Source organism: Melozone crissalis, unplaced genomic scaffold, assembly GCF_028551555.1.
Source record: "Melozone crissalis strain CALT ecotype California unplaced genomic scaffold, PUWL_Pcris_2 ptg000063l_1, whole genome shotgun sequence".
In the NCBI taxonomy this organism is placed as follows: Eukaryota; Metazoa; Chordata; class Aves; order Passeriformes; family Passerellidae; genus Melozone; species Melozone crissalis.
In genome coordinates, this window is record NW_026535841.1 from 8,615,327 (window position 1) to 8,642,042 (window position 26,716).

At 40.1% G+C, this 26,716-nt stretch overlaps 1 protein-coding gene across 4 annotated transcripts; it reads right to left on the reverse strand.

Annotated features, from left to right (window-relative positions):
* Positions 1-2,031: 2,031 nt before the first annotated feature.
* On the reverse strand, positions 2,032-24,796 carry GOLGA3 (golgin A3). 4 transcript variants are annotated; one of them, XM_054288725.1, is made up of 24 exons: positions 24,721-24,796; positions 22,645-22,996; positions 19,647-19,805; positions 18,564-18,676; positions 17,398-18,089; positions 16,111-16,222; positions 15,395-15,701; positions 14,594-14,796; positions 14,363-14,500; positions 13,249-13,410; positions 12,114-12,482; positions 11,702-11,779; positions 10,464-10,727; positions 9,886-9,980; positions 9,506-9,722; positions 8,786-8,929; positions 7,965-8,162; positions 7,380-7,496; positions 7,024-7,163; positions 6,120-6,252; positions 5,801-5,923; positions 5,254-5,418; positions 4,880-5,040; positions 2,032-4,429 (listed from the first exon to the last, which is right to left on the reverse strand). In XM_054288725.1, the coding sequence occupies exons 2-24, from the start codon at positions 22,772-22,774 to the stop codon at positions 4,222-4,224; spliced, it is 4,428 nt and encodes a 1,475-aa protein (XP_054144700.1). In that variant the 5' UTR covers positions 22,775-22,996; positions 24,721-24,796; the 3' UTR covers positions 2,032-4,221. The 4 variants fall into 4 exon arrangements, with proteins under 4 accessions (XP_054144700.1, XP_054144698.1, XP_054144699.1 ...); XM_054288723.1 differs by having other exon boundaries at positions 19,524-19,805; XM_054288724.1 differs by lacking the exon at positions 24,721-24,796 and adding an exon at positions 24,146-24,335 and having other exon boundaries at positions 19,524-19,805.
* Between the last annotated feature and the right edge of the window lie 1,920 nt (positions 24,797-26,716).

Genomic DNA, 26,716 nt, shown 5'->3' on the forward strand with positions numbered 1-26,716 from the left:
TAGAATGAAGATGACATTTCTGCTGTGTTCCATTTTGTATAAACTCCACAGGCTGACAAATTCAGGCCAAGGAATTGTGTTTCTTCCCTGATGAGTTCAGCTGAGAAAAAGAAAATATTATGGAAATACAAACACAATGAAGTTTAGCTGTGTGAAAAATCAATACACAATAATGTTGTCTTTCAAAATAAGATTTCTTTTCCTTAAAGGTGGCAACACAACATATTCAGTATCCCAACAGAAAAATTACTGTCCAAAACCAAAGAGAAAATGGTAACTCTCTCGAAGCAGAAACAACATGGGGCCCTTTAGCAAAAATAGTTTATTGCACAAAACTTTTAAAGGAATCCCTATGCACATAATTTTTATAATCAACATGCTTTGTATGATCATAAACATTAATTGTACATAGTGTAACTCCTCCAGCCCCTGGGTTATCCATTCTTCAAGAACATGGAATTATTAACTTCTATCTTTACAAATACGGCCTAAGCAGACATTACTGAATGTCATACATGAAATAGAACCATTTCATTTACAATATCCAGAACATCTCCCCTAGAAATCTGTGCATCTGTATTGGAAATGAGGCTGCCCAAGACCAAAGTGTTGCTCATTAGTAGGAGGCAGAGGGATCAGATGACAGCTGTTGAGCATTAGTAATTCCTCTGGACAGCAATTGCTTTCACAGAAAATACTTAAAGGCTCTGATCACAGCAAGTCACATGCAACTATTCCCACTTTCCCCACAAAGTTAATAAAATGTACATCACAAGCTTCTGCATCACCAGGACTGAATTTGTCATCCTTAAGGTAAATTTATATTGGTAATACCACCTGTCCCCAGCACACCTCTGATGTTGTCACAGCTGACACTAAAATAGCTGTGCCACTCTAGTTCTCTCCCCTAAGGAGAGAAAATATAATCCATGACAATATGAACAGTAGAACATTCATCCTGGATATTACTTTACACATGTGAAAATCCCATAGATTTCTGCTAGGATATTGCCTGAACAAACAGTATGGGATCAGATCCTCCTGCTGCATGAGTGGATAGGGGGCTCAGCTGATCCCAATACAGTGCACAAATATTTCCAAGAAATCTGGAAGACAACAGAATGGAGCATTATGCAATATTCAGCAATGCCAGAGACTCAGTAACATTTTATTCTTTTGTAGGGTTTTTGCTGGTCTTTGTTGTGATTTTTTTTCAAATGCACAGTTATTCAAGAACCCTCAAAAACTCAACAGCATCTGAAAAAATAATGCTGCACCATTTACCAGCTTTCAGCACTGGGGAACATTCTCACATTGCAGTGACATTTCTCCTTCATTAACTAGATTTGGTTTAGTACACAGCATCCACTAAAGAAACACAGAAAATACATTCTATTGCAGTGCTTGAGAAAGTAAAATAAATTTTAAGAGATTAGTCTTCAGATTCTCCTGATTATTTGGCAGTGCTGTGACAGGCAGAGGGGAGACAATTTTCATTCCTACAGCTAAGTTATTTTATTGCCTAGACAGCAGAGACCTGAAGCTTTGCAGACTGAGCACGGCCAGGCTCAGTGTGAAGCTTTTTAATAAAGCAGCAGCTGTTTCTCTGGGTCATTAAAACATAGCTGATGAGCTTCAAAAACTGGCCTTGCCTTTATCACACACTGCATGCTCCTTCTAGAAGACCTCCCAGTGACTTCTGTAACTTCACTTAGTACCTCACCAGATTTAGACCCTCTGAAGTCTCCCTGTCCTTCATGTAAGTAAATGACATGGTGTTTGTAGAAAAAGCACATGGTGAATATAACAGGACAATGCCCAGTGTCCAGGTACTGCCAGCAGCAGCTGGGCCAATGCAGAATCTAATCCACAAGAGCTCCCTCATCTTGGAAAGGGAAAAACACATCTAAGGCTGATTGTGCAAGCTCAGATGTCTCCAGGAGCTAGTGAGAAACTGCAGCAGGAGGCAGAATGGATACAAAAAGGAGAGCTGACATTCAGAACAACTAGGAAAGTTTCTAAAAATTCTGGCTTCTTTGACACCAGATAAAACCTTTATCCATACAACCACTGCTGAACTAACAGAACATAGTGGATTCTGAACTGTAGGAAATGTATTTAATAAGGTGAACAGCAACATTAACGCTGCACAAGTATTATTTTAAATCCTGGACATTTGGTAGTTTTCTTGTACTGAATATATTATTCATTACAGTTTATTTTTATTTCTTTAACAATACTGTGGTTTGTTTTTTTTCTTCTTTGAGCTTAATATACAGGCAACTTCAAGAACATGACAGCAGCAAGATAATCAGTACCATTTACTCTACAAAGCAGACTGCAGCAGTGTGCAGACATGTCTTAAGCTAGTTTGTAAAGCTTTTGATTTTGAATTGTTTGGTAAATCCATCTGATGGGCATCTAATACCACATCAATGCATTTCTTCCTTTACCAGTTGCAAAACGTTGACAGTCAGCATCACTTCACTTTGATCCCAGTAAAATCTAACTTAAAATCCAGTAGCTGCAGGGCATGAAATCATTCAGTAAAAACATTTATAGTGCGAAGTGTTCAACTGGACTAGAGCTTGAAGTGGTAGCTACAAGAAATCAGACTTTGGATAAATATAGGTGGGTTTGGGAGTTTTGTTTGGTTATTTATTTTTTGCCTTACTGCTAAACAAAATGCAATATCCTTCCCCCTCCTCTGCAACAACCAAACCCAAAACCAGCAACAGCCTCTTTGGAAAAATACATGAACTAGAATTTTTCCCCCAGCCTTTGAATCTACTTGTACTTAATAGATTTTTTTTTTTTTTTGTGAACACCAAACTACAATGGATATAATTGACTTGTTTTAAGGACAAAAACATTCTAGTACATGAGTAACCACTAAATTTCCAAATACCCTAACACTGAATTTTAGAGTGAGGAGAGGGCTGGCTTGTCACTGCACTATGAGCCACATGGAGCAATGGGGCCAAAGATGAAGGAAACTAAAGTGAGCTGCTTTAAAAATAACTTAGTCAAGGTGCTCTGCAGAGGGACTGCCACAGTACCAACACTTCCATTCACCCTGGACACCTTGGAATAGAGGCTGCAAAAATTAGAGGGAGCGTGTGGGAGAAGATAAAGCTATTAAAAATAATAATTTTATAGGCATTATAATTATGTCTTTTAAAGTAAAAATAATTACATTTCTAAAAGCTCTGGCTTTAGGTGCTGATTCCCCTAAGCCATTTTTACAGTATGTCAAAGAAGAGCAAACTTAAACATAACATTAAAACAATGACAGTAACAAAACCCCTCATTGTAGCCTTAACTTACAGTATATAAGCATATTAAACCAGATATTCAAAGTCAGAAAATTATGATTTTTTTTCTTATGTATATATATATATATATATTTTACACACATACTTTTAACTGGGTGTCTACTTCAAAACTTGAAATAAAAAGGTGCAAAGTATTTGTGCAGTGAAGCAAAGCTCACTACTGGCCTGTGACTGTAAGAGAAAAACATCAGCAAACGTGCCAGGCAAATCTGCCAAAGATACCAATGCTCTGCACTGCTTGTCTTTACAGCCTTGTTTCTTCTGCTATAGGTCAGAGGTCATCTTCAAAACTGGAAATGGCTTACAATAACTTATTTTCCTTCAAATACAGATGTCTATAATCTGCATTTCAAAAATAAGAGGTTATAGGAGGGACAGGAGAATACTCAGCATGTCCAGTTCTCAACCACAGCTAATGGCTGAACGTGAGAACTTGTTTTTCACTGTAGTTTGGCTACTATCCAAGATGAGGGAAAAAATACATCCTACTCCCACAAATTAAAAAAGAAAACCAAACAAGAAAACCTAGATGTTACATAATTAACAATAATTCCTTAACAAACTCACCCAGATTGAACAATTACATACTTGAAACCAGATGCTCCTCTTGACCTCATTTTAAATCTTCATCTCAATCTCTTACTAAACCCTCAAATGAGCTAGATTCACCACTTGGCAGTACCCAACGTGACAGAACTGTTTCAAACAAACCCTTAGAATAGCACATTCTGCATTTACTATTCCATCAGATTCTAAATTGGTGCCCTTTGTTTCTACAGGCAAAAGCACAACTCTGAACACCATTTAAAAAAATGAAATAAATAATTTTTATAAAGATTTGTTTATATACTTAAAGCAATAGGAAGAAAGACAACTGATAAAGAGGTTATAGTGTCAAAGCTTCCTTGTCACTAACACTACAATTCTCTTTCTTTTCATCTGCAGTAGGAGTCTCCTGCTGGTCTGATGCACTTGTAGGACTTGTAGAAGTAAGGTCCATTAACTTGCCCTCAATCTGAGTCCATGAAGACATTGATTCATGTACTGTAATGGTGTGTTCCTCCATCTGCCGCTGAAGGCTGTCCATTTCTTGCCTTTGGATGTATTGAGAACAAAAAAAAGCCAAAATTAGCAAGCAGAAAACTGACTGCTAAATGCAAGACCAAAAAATTACTTTTCTGATTTTTGATACCTACTCCAAGGCTACTTAAGATATAGCTGTATACAAGAGAGAGAAATCTACAAGAAGCTTAAGAACAAAACAAATACCATGTGCTTGATTAAAAAATATTAATAGCTGGTTTTGATTTTTTCTGCTGTGTACAATTCAGGATGGACATTTTGTTCAGTTTATTGTAAAGTCTTCTTTCACTATGGCAATGACCATATAAGCAAGCACTTACAAAGGCAGAACATCCTACTGTCCTAAATATAGTCCCAATAAATAATTAATTTTACAAATCCCTTTTTTCCTCATGGTGGCAGCTGGTTTCCTGAAAACATTTTTAAGATTCCTTAGTATGGTTTAAAACAACAGGCCATACTTTAGCTGCCGGAGACAGCTGTTCAGGTTCTTCAGAGGCTCCTTGCTCACAGCTGTTGGTTTCAGCAGCTCCTCCAGCAGGGCAGCAGGCACTGGACAATCAGGAATCTTGACTGGAGTCACTGGATTGGAAGAGTTATTCTCGCCTTTCAGTTCTTTCCTCTGGTTAAAGGAAAAAAAGGAGTCAGAAGCATCAATTTTATTTCATCAATAGCTTTTTTCCCACCTAGAAAGTGTCTCACATCACACTACTGATGCACACCTGCACTAAGGAGCAGGAACCACAGGCACATTCATGTTAGGTTGTTTAAGAGCACTAGCAGGGACACAAAAAGCATCTCTACTTCACAAAAATTGTTCTTTCTATTTAAATACCTTCTTCATCTTGCCATGCTTCAGGTCCAACTTCAGCTGCTGGTTTTGCTGCAGCAGTGACTTCATGCTGTTCTTCAGTTCAGTCATTTTAGCCTGCAGCATAAACTTATCCTTCTGAGTTGCTGATAGGTCTTCCCTCACCATCTCCAACTCAGTCTTGATGTTCTAAATGGGAGGAGAATCAATATGATGTGAGAAATGTGAGAAACAGCATAAAAATTCCAGCCAACTAATGTTTTTATAAACTTTTCAGTTTCCAGAGGAAACTAGCAGAAAAAAACAACACACAACACTGTATGAAAGTGTTTGCTGTTTGAAACAAATTTGCCAGATTTGGCAAATGGCAGAAAATCAGAGGTTGGGTTAAAAGAAAGTCAGTAGCCTGTTTTAATGGCATAGAGGTTGAAGAATTACAAAGGTAACAGCACAGTCAAAATAAAAATTCAGAAAAAAAGTCTAACTATGCTTTTAAAAATAAAAATATAGTTTTAAATATCCCCCTAAAGCAATCAAAATTTCCATCCATCAGAATTGGCTGATTAAATACCTGCAAGACAACTTGTATCCCTTCTAACTCCTTGTGGCTGCGTTGTTCAGTCATGTCCAGCTGCTGCTTAAGTGTTTCAATTTCTCTTTCTTTTCGTTCTACTTCCCACTTCAAGTCTTCCACCTACCAGGGGAAAAAGAAAATACATAATTGGAATTATCTACAGGTGCAATCAACCACAAAATCCCAAATATATTCTTATATCTCATGAAAACATTCTTAAGAAAACCTAGCAAAACTATTAAATATGCTGAATTAAAGCCAAAGTCATACAATGGAATAGAAATAGAGATACACACAGTAAGTGTTCACTTTTTACCTCTTGGCTTATTAGAGGCTGTTCACTAAGTTTGTCATCCAGGTTTTTCTGCAGAACTTGGAGCTGAGATGTGGCTTCTGCCAGCTCTTGCTGGAACTGAGACACCTCCTGGGAATGTTTTTCATCCTCTACCCTGCACAGCAAGATTAACAGACACAGCAGTTACTCAATCTGTTCTTTAAAACAAGAACTTCACTGGGTTAGCCAGTTATCTATAAATGACATGATTGTGCATGGAACCTGGTTAATCACAGCTTTCACTGAGGGCTTTGCCAACACATTCATAGAGCAAGAGCTAAATCACAAGAAGATTTTATGAAAGATATGTATAAATTCTTGAGCACCAGAAAAAGTCCAATTACAAACAAATGATTATGCAGAAAAAAAACCAAAACCCCACAAAACTAAAACCCTGTCAGCAATTTTGCTTTGTTTCTGGAGGAATAGACTTAAGCTAATATTCATTTTCATGTAGGTCTGATAGTTTCCTATAATTAAGAAAAAAATTTATATAGGAGCAAACTGAATTTTAATACATTGTGGAACATAGTCAATAATCAAATTAATTCTCTATGTAGTTCCTCAGAGATGTAAAAGATGTAAAAGAGAGGAATAATAGGATATATATAAAATGTTAATCCTTACTAGCAATGTGAAATAGTAGAAGTGTGTGGTGAAAGTAGAAAAAAAAGCAAATAGTGAAGCCTAAAAACAGTGTACCAGAATTATAAAGAGAGAAAAATGCAGGTATTTGCTCAGAGTCCAAACAAGCATCCATGGTCATGTTCTGCTGAGGAACATTCAACATAATCCACTCCAAAGGGGCAAATCCAAAAATTCACTGATGTATGGCTTTTTGAGAGGATTTGTTTTAATTATTGTTCTTTTTGAGACATTTACTTACTGCAGCTTGTCCACCTCAGCCTGCAGGGCCTGGACCAGCAGCTCTTTGGCGTGGAGCTCCTTCTTGATCTCGCTGAGCTCCAGCATCGCTGCCCGGTGGTGTCGCCGGTTGTGGGCTGCATCCGCTTTGGCTGCTGCTTCCTAACAGGACAAAAAGACACAGTTTTACTTTGTTTTTTCTCTCAGGTGAATAAAAAAGGACACAACAGAGGAGACATCAACTGGTCTTTCAGCCACTGGCCATCCTGACAGACCCCCTGCAGGAAGTAGGATGTTACAAAACATAGATTTCATTTCAAGATACTTTTTAAATACCTTTAAATCGCATCATAAGTAAATAAAAAGATGAGTCATTACCTGCTTCTGAAGCTCTTTAACTTTTAACTTTTCCTTCTCTAGGGAAGCCTGTAAAGCTTGAATAAGTTGTTGCATTTGCTGATCCTCTTCCTCTTTCCGCTTTAGGACTGCCTGAACCTGTAACACATCACAAAAACAAATGCACACTTTGTGTGGGCTCACTGGAAGTAGAGGAAATATAAACACAAGCCAATGCAGGGATTGCAGAACACCTTTCTGCTGTTCACTGATTACTCTTTCCACATGGTACCTTCAACCTTACAAGTAGCAATGGTTAAATGGTAGTGCATTGCCTATATCCACATGAATGTACTGGAATAAAAATTATTTACCTCAATGAATCCATATGTAAGACATACGGATTTGGTATGTTCCAAATACCTACACTTTCACTATTGCAAATATTGTAGTGCAATTTTATTAATTTTTTTTCTAAAGAAAACTCTGTTTACTGCCAACTCCCATTTCTGATTTCTTGTTCAACCCCATATTGATGCTGTTACACAACACACAGAGGACCCAGAGCTGGAGAAAATACACCGAGCCAATTCCCTTCTGAAGTTATTACATCAAAAAGTGAAATACCTGTAGATTCAGTTGTACCAAGTCTGCCTCTCTTTTTGCTAATGCTGTTTCGAGGATATTGTTGTGTTCCCTCAAAGCAGCGTTGGACTGGCTGAGACCTGTAAGTTTTCCACGTTCATGCTCCAGTTCAAGGGCCAACTTCTTATTCATTTCTTCTAAACGTTTTATCTTCTTCCTGAAGCCTCTAGATTCCTGAAGCTATAGTCAAAGAAAAACACAAATCAAACAAACATAACCAAACAGCTTCAGGTTACTATCCAAAAAACTTGTAAGTTAAACTCATTAAGCATCTTGTTTTTCCAGAGTGGGATTTCTTTTTTCATTTCTTTTTTTCTTTTTTAAATGAACATTAAAAAATAAGTTCACTTTGGTATTTTTTTCTGTTGGAAGACTAAAATGCTTGCTAGAAAGAAGAATCCAGGAGTACTGTTCAGGTGCAGATCCAGAGCAGTTGATATATATAATTTTTTTTGTGCCACTCTACAATTGAACAGCATCACCAGCATCGCTGGGGATCCATGACTCCCAGCAGTTCACTAATGGTTTATGTATCCTCACTGTCTCATGACCAGACACAGCTGGTATCTAATACAGGAACCACTCTTCTCTCTCATCCTCTTTCCCTATAGGACAATGACTCATGAAACCACAAAGAACCAGCACAAGGCAACAAAATTTGCAAGTACCACTGACACGATGTTTCCTAGCCATGATTCTGATTTTCTCCACCACTGGAATAAAATTTTGGTACATTTTTTCCCTGTCTTGCAGGCACTTTTTATTGTCATATGCCCATCTACCAAGCAAATTCAAGCAATCACCTCATCTTCAAGTTCCAGCACTTTCTCTCTGTATTCTTCAAGCTCCTGGCTGGTTAGTGAAATCACTTCTTGCAACTCTTTTTCCAGCATCAACTTACTGCTGCTCAGAGCTCGCAGTTCTGTCTTCAGAGCTTGGATCTTCTCCTAAAGACAAGAGGGTCACACATGATTAGTGATGCATCACCCATCTTCAGGAGTCACTTCTGCTGCTTTGGTTAAAAACCTGCTTCTCTAGAAAATATGAAACAAGGTGCTAGGGTTTAATTTAAAGGTCTTGGTCAGACTTTTCCACCCCTGCATCCAGCTACTGCTGTAGGTGTACTTGATATCTTGCTCCATTGGTTCATGAAATTGGAGCTTCCCTTAGTAAATTAATTTTCTTGTTGCAGGCCTAACATATATAAATAAGCTATAGCTACCTTGAAAAACTTTTAGCTGTCAATGAGAAAAAAACAGTAAGAGCTAGAATCCTGGAAAACTTTTAGATACCAACCCTTAAAAAAAATTAAACAATTCCACCAAAAAAACAGCCAACAATAAAAATTTAATCAGTAAATCTAGCTTGCCAAATCATAGTTAAAGAAGTTCTCAGTGCTCAGAGCCCTGACACCATGCTCTTATCTAGCTTTACTTTCCAAATATTTTCATCACTTCAGGGTAAAATAGTATTTCAAGACTTATAGCTCTGTCTTTGTACAGTGTCAAAGGACATCTGCATACCTGAGCAATCTGGTCATTCCCACCATCAGTAATTTGTGCTTTTAGTTTGCTCAGCTCTGCCTCAGCAGATTCCTTGGCAGTAAGAGATTCCTGCAGCCTCCGACTGAGAATGCTGACTGCATTCTCATAGGCTTTGTGTTTTGCTTTCATCTCTTTCTGAGCACTCGTCAGGTCTGACCCGAGACGCTTCATTTTCTGTTTCTGCTCTGTAATGGCCCTGGTGTGAAAGGAAAAGAAAACACCAGGTAAAAACAAAAGCTGCTTGACAAATAGTACTACAAGATCAATTTTTAACATGACCCAACAAAACCCAACATCTGAAAGCCAAATATGAAAATCAGATGCTGTAGTTCTTTTGTCTGTACTAGAAGAACACTTACTTTTTTGCTTCTTCTTGCATTTGTTCTACTTGTTGTTTTAATGCCTGATTTGCCTCAGCAAGAGATTCCATTTGTTCCTTATCGAACTGCAAAGACTTAACAGGAAGGAAAAGAAGACTCATGAGTGTAAGAACAAAAGCATGTTTGCTGTGATGTTTGATTATAAAAGAAAAATAATGAAATTTCAAAATTACTTCCATCTCTAAATATAAATTGCTCTCCAGTCCTCCATATTCTCTTTCCCTTTTATTTTGTCTTTAACTCTTTCCTTTGAGGCCACCACTGTTAACACATAAGAGTGTTTGGACCTTGTTCTCAGATGGAGTTCACAGTAGTAAAGTGCTTCCACATCAGTCTTCTACCACTCCTGTAGTGCTTCGCCCCACTAACATGAGATGTTAGTAAGCAGTCATGCATTTACAGAATTTTGGTAGGTATGTGTTGAAATGTCTAGACTATTTTAAATATATAACCAAGAACATTAACTTGCAGGTGGTCATTCTGTTTCTTAACAAAGTTACCAGAAACAGCAGTGTATCCTGGATGTAACACTCTCCAAAGCTTTACACCTTCCATACCTGCAGGCGTGTTTCCATATCATCTCGTTCTTTCTGCACTGACTGGAGGTGATTTTCTAGTTCCACCATCTGCTGGTGAACCTGAGATACTTCCTTCTGTAGTTTTGAATGCTCAGATTCGAGTGACTGTTTCTCAATTTGGATTTTCAGCAGCTCCTTTTTTATCTCCTTCAGCTCCGAGTCCAGCCGCTTCTTTGTTGCTTTCAGCTCACTGATGAGCTGGTCCTTGGAGCTGGCATCTCTTCGGTAAGCTTCCACCATCACCTTGCACACAAGAGTTTCAAGAGGACAATGTGTCACCTCTGTTTCAGCTTTGCAAAATTTTTGACTAATTTACTAGAAAGTATTTACTGATATTCTTTTAGTTTGAGTGGGTGGGGGTGTCATACAAACCAGCACCAGCCTCTGTAAGATATTTACTCTGGTTCAAAGGCTTTTATGCAAGCTCAGATATCAAATAACAGCTCATATTAGCAATTTATTAAATGAAACACCTCAGTGCTCTCTGCAGTAAGGGATGCTCTTCTTCACATTCTTTATGGAAACTGCATTATGTGCCATTTTTAAAAACCAAACTAATTGTCAAAAATTAACCATCCTACGCACATAATTAGTAACTTTTGCCATGAGAAGAGGGTTTAACTATGACTGACAGTTTAAACAGCCTTCCCAAACTTAAATATAACAAGCTAAAACAAACTTTGACATTAGGTTAATAAGCAATCAAGCAGCAAATTAATGGTGTCACCTTATAAATAAGACACATATATGTGCAACACTAATGACATATCCATTTCAAATTACTGTTTCAAAACTGTGTAAATTCAGAATAAAATTTGCAGTAAAGCACTTATTTACCATCTAATTATGGCAATAATTAAGCAACTATTATTTTTCAAAGCTGCAAGGAAATGACAACACTTGAAGATTTACATGAGTGCTTTTGCAAAAGCAAACCTAATCAACAAATCAAGGAGAGATTTTCTATGGTGGATCACTTGGCAAAGGCCAAAGCCCTATCAAAGCATGCATTTGTTGGTAGGTCAGCTTTCACATTAGTTACAGATAGAAATTCAACTGAAAGTTATACATTTTCTGTATTTTAATGCCACAAAGTTCTGTGATACAAAACATAGATGTAAATATCCTCAAAACCTTCAGAGAAGTACATGCCTCCACTGTAAAAAAAAGTGTATTCCTTGGGTGCATGCATCTGAAATGTCTTTGGTTTTACTTACCTTCTCCTTCAGGAACTGTTCCTTCACTTTTTGAAGCTGTTTTTTGAGGCTGGCATTTTCTTGCTGCAGATTTTCCACCTGCCAGAGGGGGGAAAAGCAAACATTACTTTATGTGCCAAATGTCATATTATACCTGATTTCTTTGGTGAGCTTATCTGTCTGATTTTAACAATTGGCTAATCTAACAAGGATCCTGTTCCTGACTAAGCATCTCAGTGGTTAGATAACATAACATTTTATACAGAAATACACTCACCAGGTCACCACACTATGAACCAAATTACTGCATAAGAAAGATGTTTGGCCCACAATGCCACAGAAAAGAGCACCCTACAAAATTACTACCCAAACTGTGACCTGTACTCCAAATTATTGTGTTTTAAAACTGGTAAGATTTCAGAAAGATCATTACCTGGCTTGCCTTGACTGCCATTTCCTGCTTCAGCTGCTCCAAGATTTCTGATGTTACCTCTGTACCTTCTTCAAGGCGTGCTGCCCCTTCATCAAGTTGCTCTTTACTTGCTTTTGCTGCCTGCAGAGCCACCTCCAACACAATCTTCTCGTTCTGCAAATACTGGATTGTGTCATCCTTAGAAGCAGCATCACTCTGGAGCTCTTCTAGCCTGACCTTTAGTTCATCATACTGTGTTTGCAGGTCATCCAGGGACTGCTCTTTGGTGTGCAGTGTCTCCTGGGCTAGAGTCAATTGCTTCATCAGGTCGAGGTGTTCTTGCTGCAAGGATTTGAGCTGCAGATCTCGCTGATGCAAAGTCAACTTGACCTGAAAGGAAATATTTTAAAATTAAATTAGTACAAAACAAAAGTTATCTTTGCAAAAGCACTCTAATAAAAATCAAGTATTATAATTAATATTTCAGCCTGTAGGAGAAAACAGCAGAAGGTGAAAATATTTTTAATGTTCTGAGGCATCTTGTATTTACTCTGTTAATTGTATCAACTGCCTTGAGCAGCATCTGTTACCTTACAGGCTAAGCAATGACCAGAATGGCAAACCTAAAATATTCATAATATTCATTGTATTCAAAAGTTTTACTTGAAAAATGTGTCCACAGCAAATTCAGGTAAATTCAGCATTATTAATAATACCATATCATGACATGGAATATGTACTGAGCTATCACATACTTCATGTCACTGCAGCCCTTGACATGCTGCCTGCATAAGGTTACAAGGTTAAAGCAAGGCTCTGTTAAAGTATGTAATGATATCCTCACTGCCTGACAACTTTGAACATGGATCTGTGGTTCTTGTCTATACTTAGAATAATCACATACTGAATTCACTAAAAAAACCCAGCATCTGGCAAGACAGTAGTTATGAAATTTTTAAAAAGTATTATTACTGTCATGGTTGGAAAAAAGGCCTTTTCACCTGGAACAGAATGACTTTAGTATGCACTTCATTTTTGCAGCAATCTTTCAGGTTTCAAAAAGAAGTTTAAAGGGCAGTATCAATTTACTATTGCTTTTTCTGCCAAACCAGTATTTCCCTTGGAATTCCTGGGAAGCTGATTAAGAACAGTCTACCTCTTCCAATTCTTGCTCCAGTGTTGCTGCAGAATCAGCCATTTTCTGGAGCTGTTCTTTCTCATCCTCAAACTCCTCCAGTTTTCTCTGCAAGTCTTCTTCCACCATTGTTTTGGCCTCCTGGATCTGCATGAAGGCAGCTTCCTGATCTAACATGTCAGCCTGCATAGAAAAAGCATGGAATCAACTTCAACAGTTTCAATGGAGGGGAAGGAGTGGGGAAAAAATAGGAAAAGAGAAAAGTAAATTATCAAGAAAATTTGTAGAGGAAAAACACAAACACAATTCTGATGTCTGCCTTACACACATGTATGCCCTTACTGAAGTCACTCATTCCTGTACTTAAAACACCTTAGAATAATAGTGAATGTTTTGCATACTTGTCACAATCTAAATACCTATTAAATAACACCTTGTCCTTTCTCAGTTGATGAGCAAGACATGAAGAAAAAGAATCTTTATTAAAATTAAGCTGTCTGGGAAAATTCTAAACCAGAAGGGACTCCTTGGATGCTGTAGCTACTCAGGAAACAGTCCTGTCATTTACACAAGCTATCAGTAACACTGCAGATGGGTGCTTCCACAAACCTGCTGCTTCACTCTCCTTTGAGACTCAGAAGCAGAAATGTCACTGAAAATCAGGGGATTTTAAGGCTCTAAGAGCTTTGGAAGTGACTGTACTGCACTTCAGATTTTACCCAACTTTTCTTACTGGAGGGAAGGAAGGACAAACCTGATTAGTGAGCAATTTAACACATTTAAAAAGCACATTACGGATTTAGATTAATTTCCAATTAAGTTTCCTCTTGAACAAGTTCATGGATGGGCAAAGGACAACATTTACATTTGCCTTCAAAGTTCAATTAAAAACAAATACCAGAAGTGAAAATGCAAGTATCACCTTTGAATGGGAAATGTATGACCTTCTTCCCTCTAATTGTTCATAATGCTATGCAAATTTATTTGCTCTCAAATATTTACTGCTTTTATAATGCAGGATTTGAACCAATTCATAAGAATTCTATATTACTTTGCCAGAATAATCTTGATTTTGTAAAACATAAATACACAACCTAGACAGAACATAACTCATGAAAACCCTTTACAACCATACCTCAATATTCTGTAGTTGTGCTGCAATTCGTTCCTTTTCTTTAATGGACCTGTGCTGGGTTTCAGTCAGCTGCTGAGACAGGGCCACATTCTCTAGTTTGAGATGTTCCAACATCCCTGCTTGAGTCATTTGCCCAGCCTAAAAGAAGGAAAAAAAAAAATCAGTTTTGTCCTGTGGATAAAACTGAAAAAAAGAGATTCTCAGTTCTCCCATGTGCAATAAATCACAAACCTGTATATTGGCCATCTCACTCTGCAGCCTGACACGGGCCTCCTGTGCCAGGACCAGCTGCTGCTGGTACCACTGCCTCACATTCTGGAGAGATGTGATTTCTGTTTCAGATGCCTTCAGCTTGTTGGTCAGGGTGGTCCTTTCCAGCTGCACCTTCTGGAGCTGGGTCTGCAGAGAAGCCAACTGCTGGCGCAGGTCATGAACTAGAAAAACAAAAATAAAGAGCTTGGACTAACACACCCCACTGTGCTATTTTTATGCACACTTTTTCAAGGATTATTGCTGTATTTGTAATTTTATCTATTTTTCCTTAATTGTTGAACAAAAGCACATATGCCTAATTATAGAAAGATTGGCTTTTCCTGCCAAAGTGCTAGAATCTAAAGTAGCAGGTCATAAGCAGAATAAAATTAAACTAAATGAATCACTTCTATGAGCATTCACAGTTCCTTAGAGGCAGAAAATATGAACTAACTAAACATCAGGAAGTAGGTGTCCTGGCACATAGAGTCATCATTACAAATCAGCATTTGTACAATTTTCCAAAAAAACAACTAGGCCACTGTCTGGACTAAATATTTATGCCTTCCTCTCCAGGCTGGCAGTGGCAGCTTGCAAACTGTGACACTTCTGTGACACAAAATCAAAACCAAACATCTTAAAATTGAGACTATTTTATTAGTATGATATCAAAAAAACACAAGTTTAAATTTCTTCTTCTTCTTGGACTTCAGAATCAAGTTGAAAGAAAATGATTTATGGAACAACAGATTTTAAAGACTGACATTTTCATCATCCCACCTGTACTGTCTCTGGTGAGAACATTTTTTTGCATATCTTCAACCTTCTGCAGGAGTCTCTGGTACTGCTCCTCTGCTAACTGCAAATCATTGTTTGAAGAAGCCAAGCTGGCATTCTTTGCTTCCAAGGCATTTTGCAGGTCAGCCATTGCTCGTTCCAGATCCCAGCAAGACTGCTTTAATGTGGCCACTTCTGAGCTCAGGGATTCCTGCTTCTGCTGGCTGCTTTGGCTGTGCTCCATCTGTGCCTGAAGCTTCATGTTCAAAGCTGCAAGTTGGGCTTGTAGCTCAGTCTTCTCTTTGAGAGCCTGAATGTGTCCAGAAAACCAAAATGCAGGAGTCTCATGAGAAAATATATTAGTGGCTGACTAAAAAAGAGGCCCAGCAAAGTGGCTTTGATAAGACAAAGACCAAAGGAGGTGCTCCATGCTCTGGAGCTGAGACTCCCCATCTCTCTCTGTCCTCATCTCAACCCCTGAGCCTTTCATTGTTATTTCTGCTCTTCCCTGGCCAGCTGAGGAGAGGGACTGAGCAGTTTTGATGGACACCTGGCATCCAGCCAGGGTCAGCCCACCATGGCATTCTTGTAAAGTACCTCATTCAATAATGTTTTTACAAAACACAATTCCACATGTAATGAGCAAGAGGTTCTTGAAAATTAATTAAAATCTTATTTTAATTATTTACTGAATACAGAATTCCAAATTCATTTTCTACCTGATTAGCTTCTAGTGAGAGTGCTTCTAGTTGCCCTTCAAGTCTCATCTTCTCCTTCATAACCTGCAGCATCTCATCATGAGTTCCTGCAATGGAGCTTTCCATGGAAACACTGGAGACAGAGACAGCACAAGCACAGTTACAGGGTTGGAATACAACACTTGTCTAGTTGAAGAAAAGTGACTCTGAAATTAAGAGGTACTCAGAATCTGTGTGGCTTAGACTGTAGGACATTTTTTCTGGTTTATGATAGATGCAGAACACAGTGTAACAACCTCTGATAAAAAAAGAAATTATATTCATGCTAAGGTTTTATACTTTAGTTTCCTGTACTTGCAGAATCTAGTGTGGCACCATATATTTGTTATTTTTCTGATGATGAATGCAATCATTGACTTCATCATATCCTGTATTTACAGATCCCATTTTAAGCAGACAACTGGACATGATGGGATCACAAAACCTTCACAATTATTCTCATAACTATCTGCTTTAATGTGCCTGAGAAATGCCATCAGCTGCTGCAAAAGAAGGAATAACAGGTATTTGGCATAAGGGATTCCTTATGCTGATTCCTTGCTGTACAGCCAAGGCATCTGGAGAAAAAGATCTTTTCTCATTACCATAAGAAAGAAATCTAAGCCAGAATAATCATCAACAACTGACTGTACACCTCAACATATTTGGGCATGACACTTTATTCCAATAATTTCAAAAGTAGGACATATAAAATATGCATCTGCAGACAACTGATAAAAAGCACACATTGTTAAGGGCTTCACCAGTTATGCATTTGCTTTCTGACTCAGTTTAATACTTGTCATTTACACATAAGCTTGAGAAACTAAATCTCATTCCCAAGGGGCTGAAGAGGATAAGATATCTAGGACAAGACTCTTGGCATCTCTTAACTATGTGAGGTCTGAAAGGTACATGCATAGATGAGGAAAAAGACAATACTAAATATCATTGAGACAGTCAAGTCTCTACTTTCAGACTTTATAGACAAAGCCTTGTGAGTGATTCAGTGAATGAAGTCCTTCCATACAGACAGAAACAACTGCTTGCAGTACATTTAACACAGCCACTGGCAAAAATATCTTTCTCCAAAGATATACTTAGTAAATAGGTACTCAAGTGAAGCGACCTCTCAGATCCTTTTAGAATTTGTAAGCTACTAACAGACTCAATAACAATGTAAGTTAAAACTGGATCTAAAGTGAGTAGGAGAGAAAAATAATAGGCTATTTCAAGAAAATATCATAAACTAACAATAGATATCCTTACCTGCTAGAAATACTGTCTCTCCTGCTCCGAACCTCCCCATTAACTTCTTGCTCTTGGGCCTGGTGCTCCACTGCTGCAGCCTGCAGCACCTCACTGAGGGAAGGAAATTGCCCCATGGCTTCAGGATGTATCTTCTGGCCATTTATTGTATATGGAGTGTCCTGTTTGCCTTCTGCATTCTGCAAACTGCTATAGAGCCCTTTCCCTGACACACTGCTGTAGGTAGAGCTGTCGCTCTCATTTCCATCCAGCCTCATTCCCACTTCACTGCCATCAATCTCTGAAATGCTGTCTCCTGCCAAGGAGGAATTCTCCACTCGATCATCCACGTCAGAGGGCAGACTGATCTCAGACACAACTGATGTTGGGCCACTTCTGCTTTGCATCACAGCCCCCCCAGGTAGGTCAGTAGCCACAGAATTCCCAGCAGCATTTCGAGCATCTGAATCTTCAGTTCTGTAGTCAGCCAAGGAGCGGATCTTGCTGGCCTTAGATTTTGAGCTTCTTTTTTCTTTTGAGGATGCTGGAAGTCCCAGGCTACCCAGCTTTGGCCCCCTGGGGACGCTGGTCCGCAGAAAGGAATATTCTTTAGTCATTGCTACAGTGCTGGCTCTTGGCAGGATTTCTGGATTTAACATCAGCTCAGGATCCAGGGTGCTGGAGGGACGGGTTTTGGATGTAGACTGACTCGACTAAAATAAGCAAAGAGTCAACAATAAATTCCAGAATGTTAACTCTGAAAGAGCATCAAAGATTTATTTTGCTGTAACTTAAGATATAAAGCTCTACTTTTACACTGATATTAAATATATGTCCTTTCATAAACAAGATGAATTATACAATTCATCAAGCTATCAAGCTTCAGTATATAGATGCTGAAAATATTCATGTGAGACTCCAAAAGGTAACTGAAAAATATAGGCAAAATTGAGCATTTGGGTTACTTTAAGTTTGGTGTATGTTTTTTTCCTCCTCTATTTTTAAGTATCACAAAATGGTACACAACTGATGAGGTAACAGAAACAAATTTTGCCTGTGAAGAAGACAAAAATGTTTTCTCTCATTTGAGGAAACTATTGAATGTTTTAATTCAGGGAACAAAAATGGTAAAGTTTTCAAGCTTCTCAACAAAACACAATCTAGAAGATGTGTTGTGTGGTACTCACTCTCTCTTGGTGTCTCTTCACTCGGTATTGTTTGAGCTGCTCTTCCAGACGCCTTCTTGCCTGAAGTCTGATTTGTTCTTCATTTTCCAGTGGCAGTGAAGACTCTCCTGAGCCTGTAAGGGAAAGGCATCTTCACAGTCAAACAGAAAACTCCAACACAGGTAAAAGGGATGCAAAAGGTAAAAGCCCCTTCTACCATCAGCAACATGCTTCATGCTTAAGCAAGGAACAAAAGGAAAGCCCACTGACATGCACCTCAAATGACCCTCTTCAAATACATCCTTGTGTAAGCACTGATAAAGCCTGTGGACTTCCACTGCTCAGTTTGCAAATGCTGGTTCCTCCACAGATGGAGGAGATGACAAGAGATTATACAGCAAGACAAAAACTATTGCTGTCACTTAATCTCACTTGTCCTGCATTTCTGACAGTACTAAAATTAGAAAACTAAGCAAGACCTACACAGTCCACTCATTCCCTAAAAGTAGTGGAAAATGGTTCCCTAGATGTATTTTCTTACCTTTTATTAACTCACATTAAACCTTTCCTGTAGTAAGACTTTTAGACACCTTTATATAAAGGCTTTCCCTTCTCCCCCCCTTCACTGCTCTTCTCTCCTTTCCTTTTTTTCTTAGCTTAAAATCACTTGGTTCTGCTGTTCTTTTTTATTTAATGTCACCTGTTTCTCCTAATAATCAAGAAGATTAGAATAGCTTCAGCCCCAGAAAGCGTGAATTCCCCTCCAGTGAAGAGCCAGTTTTAAATGGTAAGGCAGTGCCTTAGCTGTAGCAGAAGGTGGTTTACTGAAAGAAAATGAATTGCAGTTCTGAGTAAAAGTTTACTGCAAAAATGAAGTTTAGTTCAAGCTTAAATGATGTTACAGAAGTCCAGAGCCAGGCTCAGAGTAAAAAGCTTTATGCAGCAAGAGAAAGCAGGGCACCACCATAAACAGATGCTTACACAATTCAGTTTCTTGCATGGGAAGACTTAGTTTGAGAGACTGCAAAGCTTCTTTTCTAAGAGCTATGCCCTCAGCACTAGTTCCCTGAGACTTCCTTAGGCTGTCATGGAAACCAGTCACACCTGGGGATGACTCTTCACCCTGCTCACTGCTGGTAGGATCAAAAGACCCAGGAGAGTCAAGGCAGAGCGACTCTGGCCCATTCTGGCAGGCATCCACTTTGCTGTTTATCTCCAGACTTCCCTCTTCATTTGGCACTTCATTGATGTTGTTACTGGTAGCTGGAAAAGAAAGTTCTACTGAGCTACAACTTCAAGCCACTTAATTCATCTTCACAGCTCCACCCAAACACAAAGCCAGCACTACTGCCTTTACATTGTATGAATACAGAAACTGCTACTGACAGCAACTGGCAGGAGACATCTCATAGAGGATTTGTGATTCTTTACTTTACAAGATCAGAATAAGTACTTTTCATTTGCTTTATTATGTTGCCCTCCAGCAGGACCTCAAAAGTCATCATAAAACACATCTTTAAAACTTCACAGAGGTTTTTAAATCTTGTTAGGTTTAGAAGCATGAAACACTGAGTGTAAGGAACTCTGAGGCACAATCTACTACAAGTAAGCCTCAGCAGCTGCAGGCCTGTGCTGAATGATTCAGCTCTTTGATGTGCAGCTGGGCACTGGGGAGAAAGCATCCACCATCCCCATTTCCAGCCTGGCTCAAGCAGTTTCTCAATTTTAAACTGAGCTGACATTTTTTTCAAATAGGATATCGTCATCAAAAGCACAGTAGAAAAGATCATATGTATCAAAATAATAAACCCACCAATTAAAATGCAATTAAAGAATCACTTCAACACCAATTTTATGCCCACTTACTAGTATTTTTCTTTTCCAGCAGGAAAAATGCATATTCAAAACCAGATAAATATTTCATAGGTTTATACTCTGGATTTCTCATTTCTAAACATTTCATAGGTTTATACTCTGGATTTCTCATTTCTATTTCACTTGGCTGGGAACTACTAACATTTATGAACCTGCTCTTGCAAAAAACCCATGTATCTAACTTTAAATTAATTACTATATATCTCAAATGAACAGAGCACTGAAACAGCCACTGCCTTTCTGTTCATTCCCACACCATGTTATCACTGAAGTAACTGCAACTCACTGGAATAATACGCAAGATTTAGTTTGGTTTTTTTTTTCCTAAAGATGGTGGAAAATATTTAACATTTATGATCACAAAGTATTTACAAGTGCTAAAATCAAGTTCCTACCCCTGCAGTGCATCTTCCCTCAAGCCAGCTCAGTGTGAACCAGCATAGAGGAAACTGAATGAGGAAACTGAATTTGGCTAGAAATATAAAGTTTTCAGACTTAGGCTGCCAAAACCCATCAGCTCTAAGATTTGAATAAAATACTTTTGAGAATCTTATTTGTCATGCAGACAACATTTCAGGCCATTTAGCCTTAATCACTTCTCTGATTTAGATCACCATGTAGTCACAAAAACAGTTGCAGGCATGATGGAAGGGGTGAGTTCAAAAAGGATGTAAAGGAGGGCAGAGGGAAAGACTGCTTTTTAATGACTAACATTTTAAAACTAGAATACTGGCAAAACTGAATTTGAAATAGGTGTCAATGCTAAGAATAGCCACAAGAATCAAAAATAAGAAAACAGCTCATACATTCAGAAATATTGTTTCTGCCCATCCCAGAAACTGCATCAGGTTTATACTTTATTCACATTTTTTCTTCCCAGCAGTGAGTGGTATACATACACCAAAGGGATGCTGGAGCAAAATTCTGGAGGAATGGTTTCCTGGTGACTTCCTGAGGCCAGGAGACACTCACAATCTACACACTCCTTGAACTAAAGTAATTTACAGGCAGTAGTGTCAATACAGCTGCAGTCTTTTTAGAACAATGGGCAAGGAGATGCAATTAGAATAAAAACAGTAGAAAGACACACTATGTAACTGTAAGTCACAATTTGATTGTCCAGCACAGGAGATAACAGGAACGTGTGATCTCCAGCTTCAGAAAAGATGAATGAATCATCACACTCTGCCACTCTGATAACAGGCAGAGTAGAAAAAGCAAATGAAGTGTCAGGGCCTCCTCTCTGCTGCCTGTGACAGGGTGACAAACCTGTGGTGCCAGAAGGCCACAGCTTCACCACGTCACCTCCTTTTACACAAGGAACTACTGTGGTTTTGTGTATCCAGGCAGCCACAATGTACACACCTCTCCACCCAGCCACCCCCACATCCTTAAACACCAACATATCCTCGGACTCCTGCCAGGAAAACACGGAGATTTCAATTCAGTGCAGGGAAAATACTTTCACAATGAAAGCAGTTAAATACTGGAAGGGCAGGGAGGCTGATGAACCTCCCTCTGCAGACACTTTCAGAATTCAATAGCACGAGGGCCTGAGCAACCTGATCCTGCTCCAGAACCAGGTGTGCTCAGTGCAGCAGGTTGGACTAGATAACCTGCACAGCTCCCTTTCAACTCAGGTCTGATTCTATAATCTACTCAGATAGTGGACTCTAAATAGTTTCTCATAAACAGCTGCATGATTATTTTACTATAGAGCTTGTCTACCTATAAAAGTTACTTTGAGATAAACTGGAAAGTACATGCCAGCATCTCTCTTTCATAAAGAGAAGCAGAGCCAGACATTTTGGGTTTTGCCTAAGTGATTTAATTTATTAGGAAGAGCTCTTCTGCCAGAATAAAGTACTCCAGTCACAAGCTTACTCTGGAACAGTCATTTCAGAACTGATCATTCTAGAGAGTTTCAGGTGTACACTCTTGGAAACATTATCTGAAGACTGACACCCTGAACAACAAATACTCACCTAACAGCTGATAGTATTTAAGTTAATAGCTTCGTTTTGCTTTCAAAATGACAAGTTCTACAGCAAAAAAACCCAACAGTTTTACATGCACACAGAGCTATAGACTTCACCAAACTTGCTTAAAACTGCTGTACAACAAATTCCTGACCCCAAGAAAAACCTTAACCTGAACAATAACACAGATGATTATATAAAACCCTGGGTAAAACAGGAAATTATTTGGTGCATATTAAATAACTTACTGTTAATTTCATCTGTAGTAAGTAGCTGTGACTTGGGTTTACAATCTGAAAGTTCTTCAGGGCTGCTGGGAGCCCCATTACTGCTCCTGCTCTCCAAGTGAACATCCTGCTGGACAGATGAGGAGTCCATGGTAAAAATGATCCAGATCCCTGGAAAGTTCTTCTTCTCAACAATTTGCCACCAAGTGAACTACCAAGTCCTGTTTCTCTCCATCAGCAAGAGCAGCATCAAGGTGTCCCACAAGAGCACAGTTGTGAGCTGTAGAGCTGTTGGTGTGCAGCAGGCAGCTCTAACTCCACATCATGGAAACAGCTCGCAGCCAAAGTTGCAATCACCAAGGAGCTGCATCTTCTAGGAACAAAATTTGTAGTGAATTTACAAACATTTACTGGAGCTCTGAAAAGATGAGTTAATAAAGTAGTGCCCACAGACAGAAGCAGGACATGCAGTAACAACAGAGACAATGAAATACAACCAAGTATCCAGATCTGGGGAGAAAAAGTGATCTGTTTATGTTCACTGTTTTAGTAGCACTGATATACTGCAGAAGGATGCAACAGATATTTAGCAAGACAGCTGATTTAAAATCATTGTCCCTTTTAATAGAAAGATCTCTTTGGCCTCTGCTTTAAGAACAAAGCCAGTAACAGAGTAGTATTGTCCCCTGTAAATTGCAGTATATATATGGAAACATACCATATACTTAATTTAATGGAATGAGTTTCAATATCTTTTGTTAAAATGAAGTATAGAATTCAGATTAAACATTTTAAAAATTAAATTACATCATTACTGTTTACTTGTCTGCAGAACAGCAAGTATGAATCACTGTACAGACTCTGAACTACTCATTACAGCACAAGCTGGCAGTCAGAACACGGCCTAGACTGCAGCTAAACATTGCCTTCTCCTGTGACCAGCCAAGAAAATTATTTCCAAACACAGTTTATGGAATTTGCAAATGATTCTTCAGGTATTCGGATCTAACTTCTGAATACCTAATCTAACCTCTGGGGTGGGGGGGTGTGGTTTTGGAGAATGTCAAATCAGGAATATTTTGACTGCATTTTTACATGAACACAAACATTTTGAACAACATTCCTGCCATATCTCCAGGGAGCACTTGTGTAACTGCTACTGTGCCACACTGCCCTGGTCACCCTGCAACACCACCACCACCTCCAAAATGTCACTGAGGCAGCAAACAGCTCAGGACACACAGGAAAACAGGGTTATGTAGGTGATCCTTACAGAGGGGAGCTGTGGAGGAGCCAGAAACCTGCAGCACCTTTCCAAATGGGAAGCCTCCACCAAACAAACAAAAAAAAAAACAAACAAAACACCTTCACTGTGATTTGTTACTAATTTTAAAAGATTTTCAGTATAGTAAAGCTTTCAGTAAAACTCCTAGAACTTCCACTGTACAGCAAATAGATGCTACGTGACAGGTTACCAAGAGGAATTACAGACAAAAGGCAAGCAAGATTTTGGCTCTCACACCTTGTCAAAATCCAGCCAACACGAGATGGTTTGTTGTCCTTGTTATAAAACGCATTTAAATGATCAAGGTGATGAAGAATGGCTTTCTCCTGTACAACCCATTCCCAATATTAAACGGAAGAGCATTCCGGCCTCCGAGTCCTTTTGTATCCCTGTGTTTTGCATAAGCAGACACACACAGACACAGACACACACACAAATGTAGGCACGCCACGGGAACACAGCAATAAATAAGCCCATATGGAAAGAGCTGTATCAAAGTCACCGATTTTGCTTAAAACACGAACAGTCAGGACGACAACGGGTCCCGGTCACAGAGCGGGAGGCACCGGCAGACACAGCCGCGGGGTCTCTGGGCCGGGCACGTCCCTGGGCGCCAGCAGAAGCATCGGGAGGCCCGGGGCCGCAGCCCACGGAGCACAGCCGAGCCGAGTCGGGCCGAGCGGTTCCCCGGTTCCTCGGGCAGGCCCGGGCGGTTCCCCGATTCCTCGGGCAGCCCCGAGCGCCCCGCGGCCTGAAGCGGGCCCCGCGCCCCCACCCCGAGCTGCCCCCCATCCCGGCCAGCCCCCGCAGACCTGAGGCCGCCCGCCCGGCGCCGACTCCTGCCCGAGACGTGGCGCTGCCTGCGCCGGGAAGGGGCGGGCGGGGCGGTGCAGCGCGGTTCTCGCTCCGCCGCCGGCCCGGCGCTGCCGCCGCTGCCGAGCGCGGCCCCGCACGGGCCCCACGGCTCTGCCCCCGCGCGCCGCCGGCCGCGGCCCCCGCCGGGCACAGTCCCGGCCTCGGCCCGGGCGCTCCGAGGCGGCGGCGGGGCCGCCGGGCCCGTGGAGAAGCGGCGGCTTTTCCAGCCGGACCCTTCCGGCAGCGCACGGAGGAGAGGGAGGCACGGAGGGGAGCGGCTCTCGGGCCGGGCCGCCTCAGTGCCCGCCCCGGACCGTGCCCCGGCTCTCTGAGGGGTGAGGGACTGACCGGCTCCTCCGTCGGGACCCTGGGGCCGGCGCCGACGCGCGTAAATTAAAATTAAATTGTGCATAAATTAAAAATTAAAATTTCTTTGTGAAGGTGATGCGCCCCTCGCAGCCTTGTGTATCTGCATCATTCCTGTTCCTGTATTAGCGTTGCCTTTTACAGAGTCTGAGTCAGGAAAGTCCCATGACATGTCTATAAATGTCACATTTTCAGCGTTCCCCATGGCCCTTTACTAATAAATCAGCCCTTAGAGTTTCCAGCGTCTTTCTGGAGCCGGGCATCCCCACAGGTCCTTTGGGGTATTGGGAGCTGGTGCATCGGAGCACGTAATTTCATAATGAAGACTGCTGCTACCGTCATACTGCCTCCCTTAATATAATTGCCAGGTAAACAGTATTTGCTTTGCCTGATATTCCTCTGTTATCAACCTTTCCAAATTATCCTTATTATGAACATGAATCCTCTGAGCTGTTACTCTAGAAAGGCGGGAGTCTGTTCCACAAGTCAAGAGGGTGGATAAACCAAAACGCCAGCATGTTGTTTGAACTGCAAGCCTGTTAACCGAGCTCCTGGATACTGCCAACAACTAGGTGTTTTCCTGCACACATTACACAGCCCTCTAGGCATTATTTGGAAGAGACCATTACTTTACAAACTAAGTCAGAGAGAGGACTGTTCTCAAGTGCAGATGCATGGATGTAAGAGAGGCTCCCAGCATGATGATCAGAGGTATCAGATAAGTGGATCTGGATTCACAGGGCAGCCTCCTGCTGTTCTGCTGCCAGAGCCAGATGTTGGTATGAAAGGGCAATCTCAGGCTGTGGCTCAACACCACAACTGAAGTTTGACCTTGGCTGCATGCACGTTTGGCACTGAGCTCATAAACCATATGTGGGATTTGAATGTGTGAAGGGGAGCTGAGTGAAAGAGAGCAAGGTTCTGCTGAGATATGAGAGGAAACCCTGAGAATTGCATGCATGAATGAGTGTTCCAAATCTTTAGCAGTGACCTTTACTGGGTACTCTTACACAGAAGATGTCAAAAACAATATGGTGAGGCAGACTTGAATGCTTGATCTTCATTGATCTGGTTTTGATTTTCTTATAAGAATGTAAAAGCTTGGAGTTTTGCCTCTTGCAGAGAACTCAAAACCAGAAAACAATAACTAACAGAAAGCTCAATTGTTGAGTCACTGAAGTAGCTTTTCTCTTCAGTTGGAATATTTGTCTATATTTGCTTTTTTACTTTGATCCTATCTCTCTAGAACAATGTAATGCTTGGGTAAAGCTCCACAGTATCTCTATTTAACTTGCTACTCTGCCACATAGCACTAAACTCCCAGCTACAGGAATAACCACTTGTTTGGAGATTATTGTCCAAGAACGGCACAAAGCTGCAACAGGCTTAACCAGGCTGCCTGAAAGAGAATCCTTCATACTGAAAGATGACTATAATCAGTAACATAATTTTTAGCACAACAGAGGAATGTCGTGGTTTAAAAAGTCAGAAAAAAGGTCAAACACTATCACAAATGAGGCCTTTAAGGGAAGGAATTCCTGTAAATTTGCAGGAGACAACTTGTATAAAGTGCAGTCTCTGTCTCCA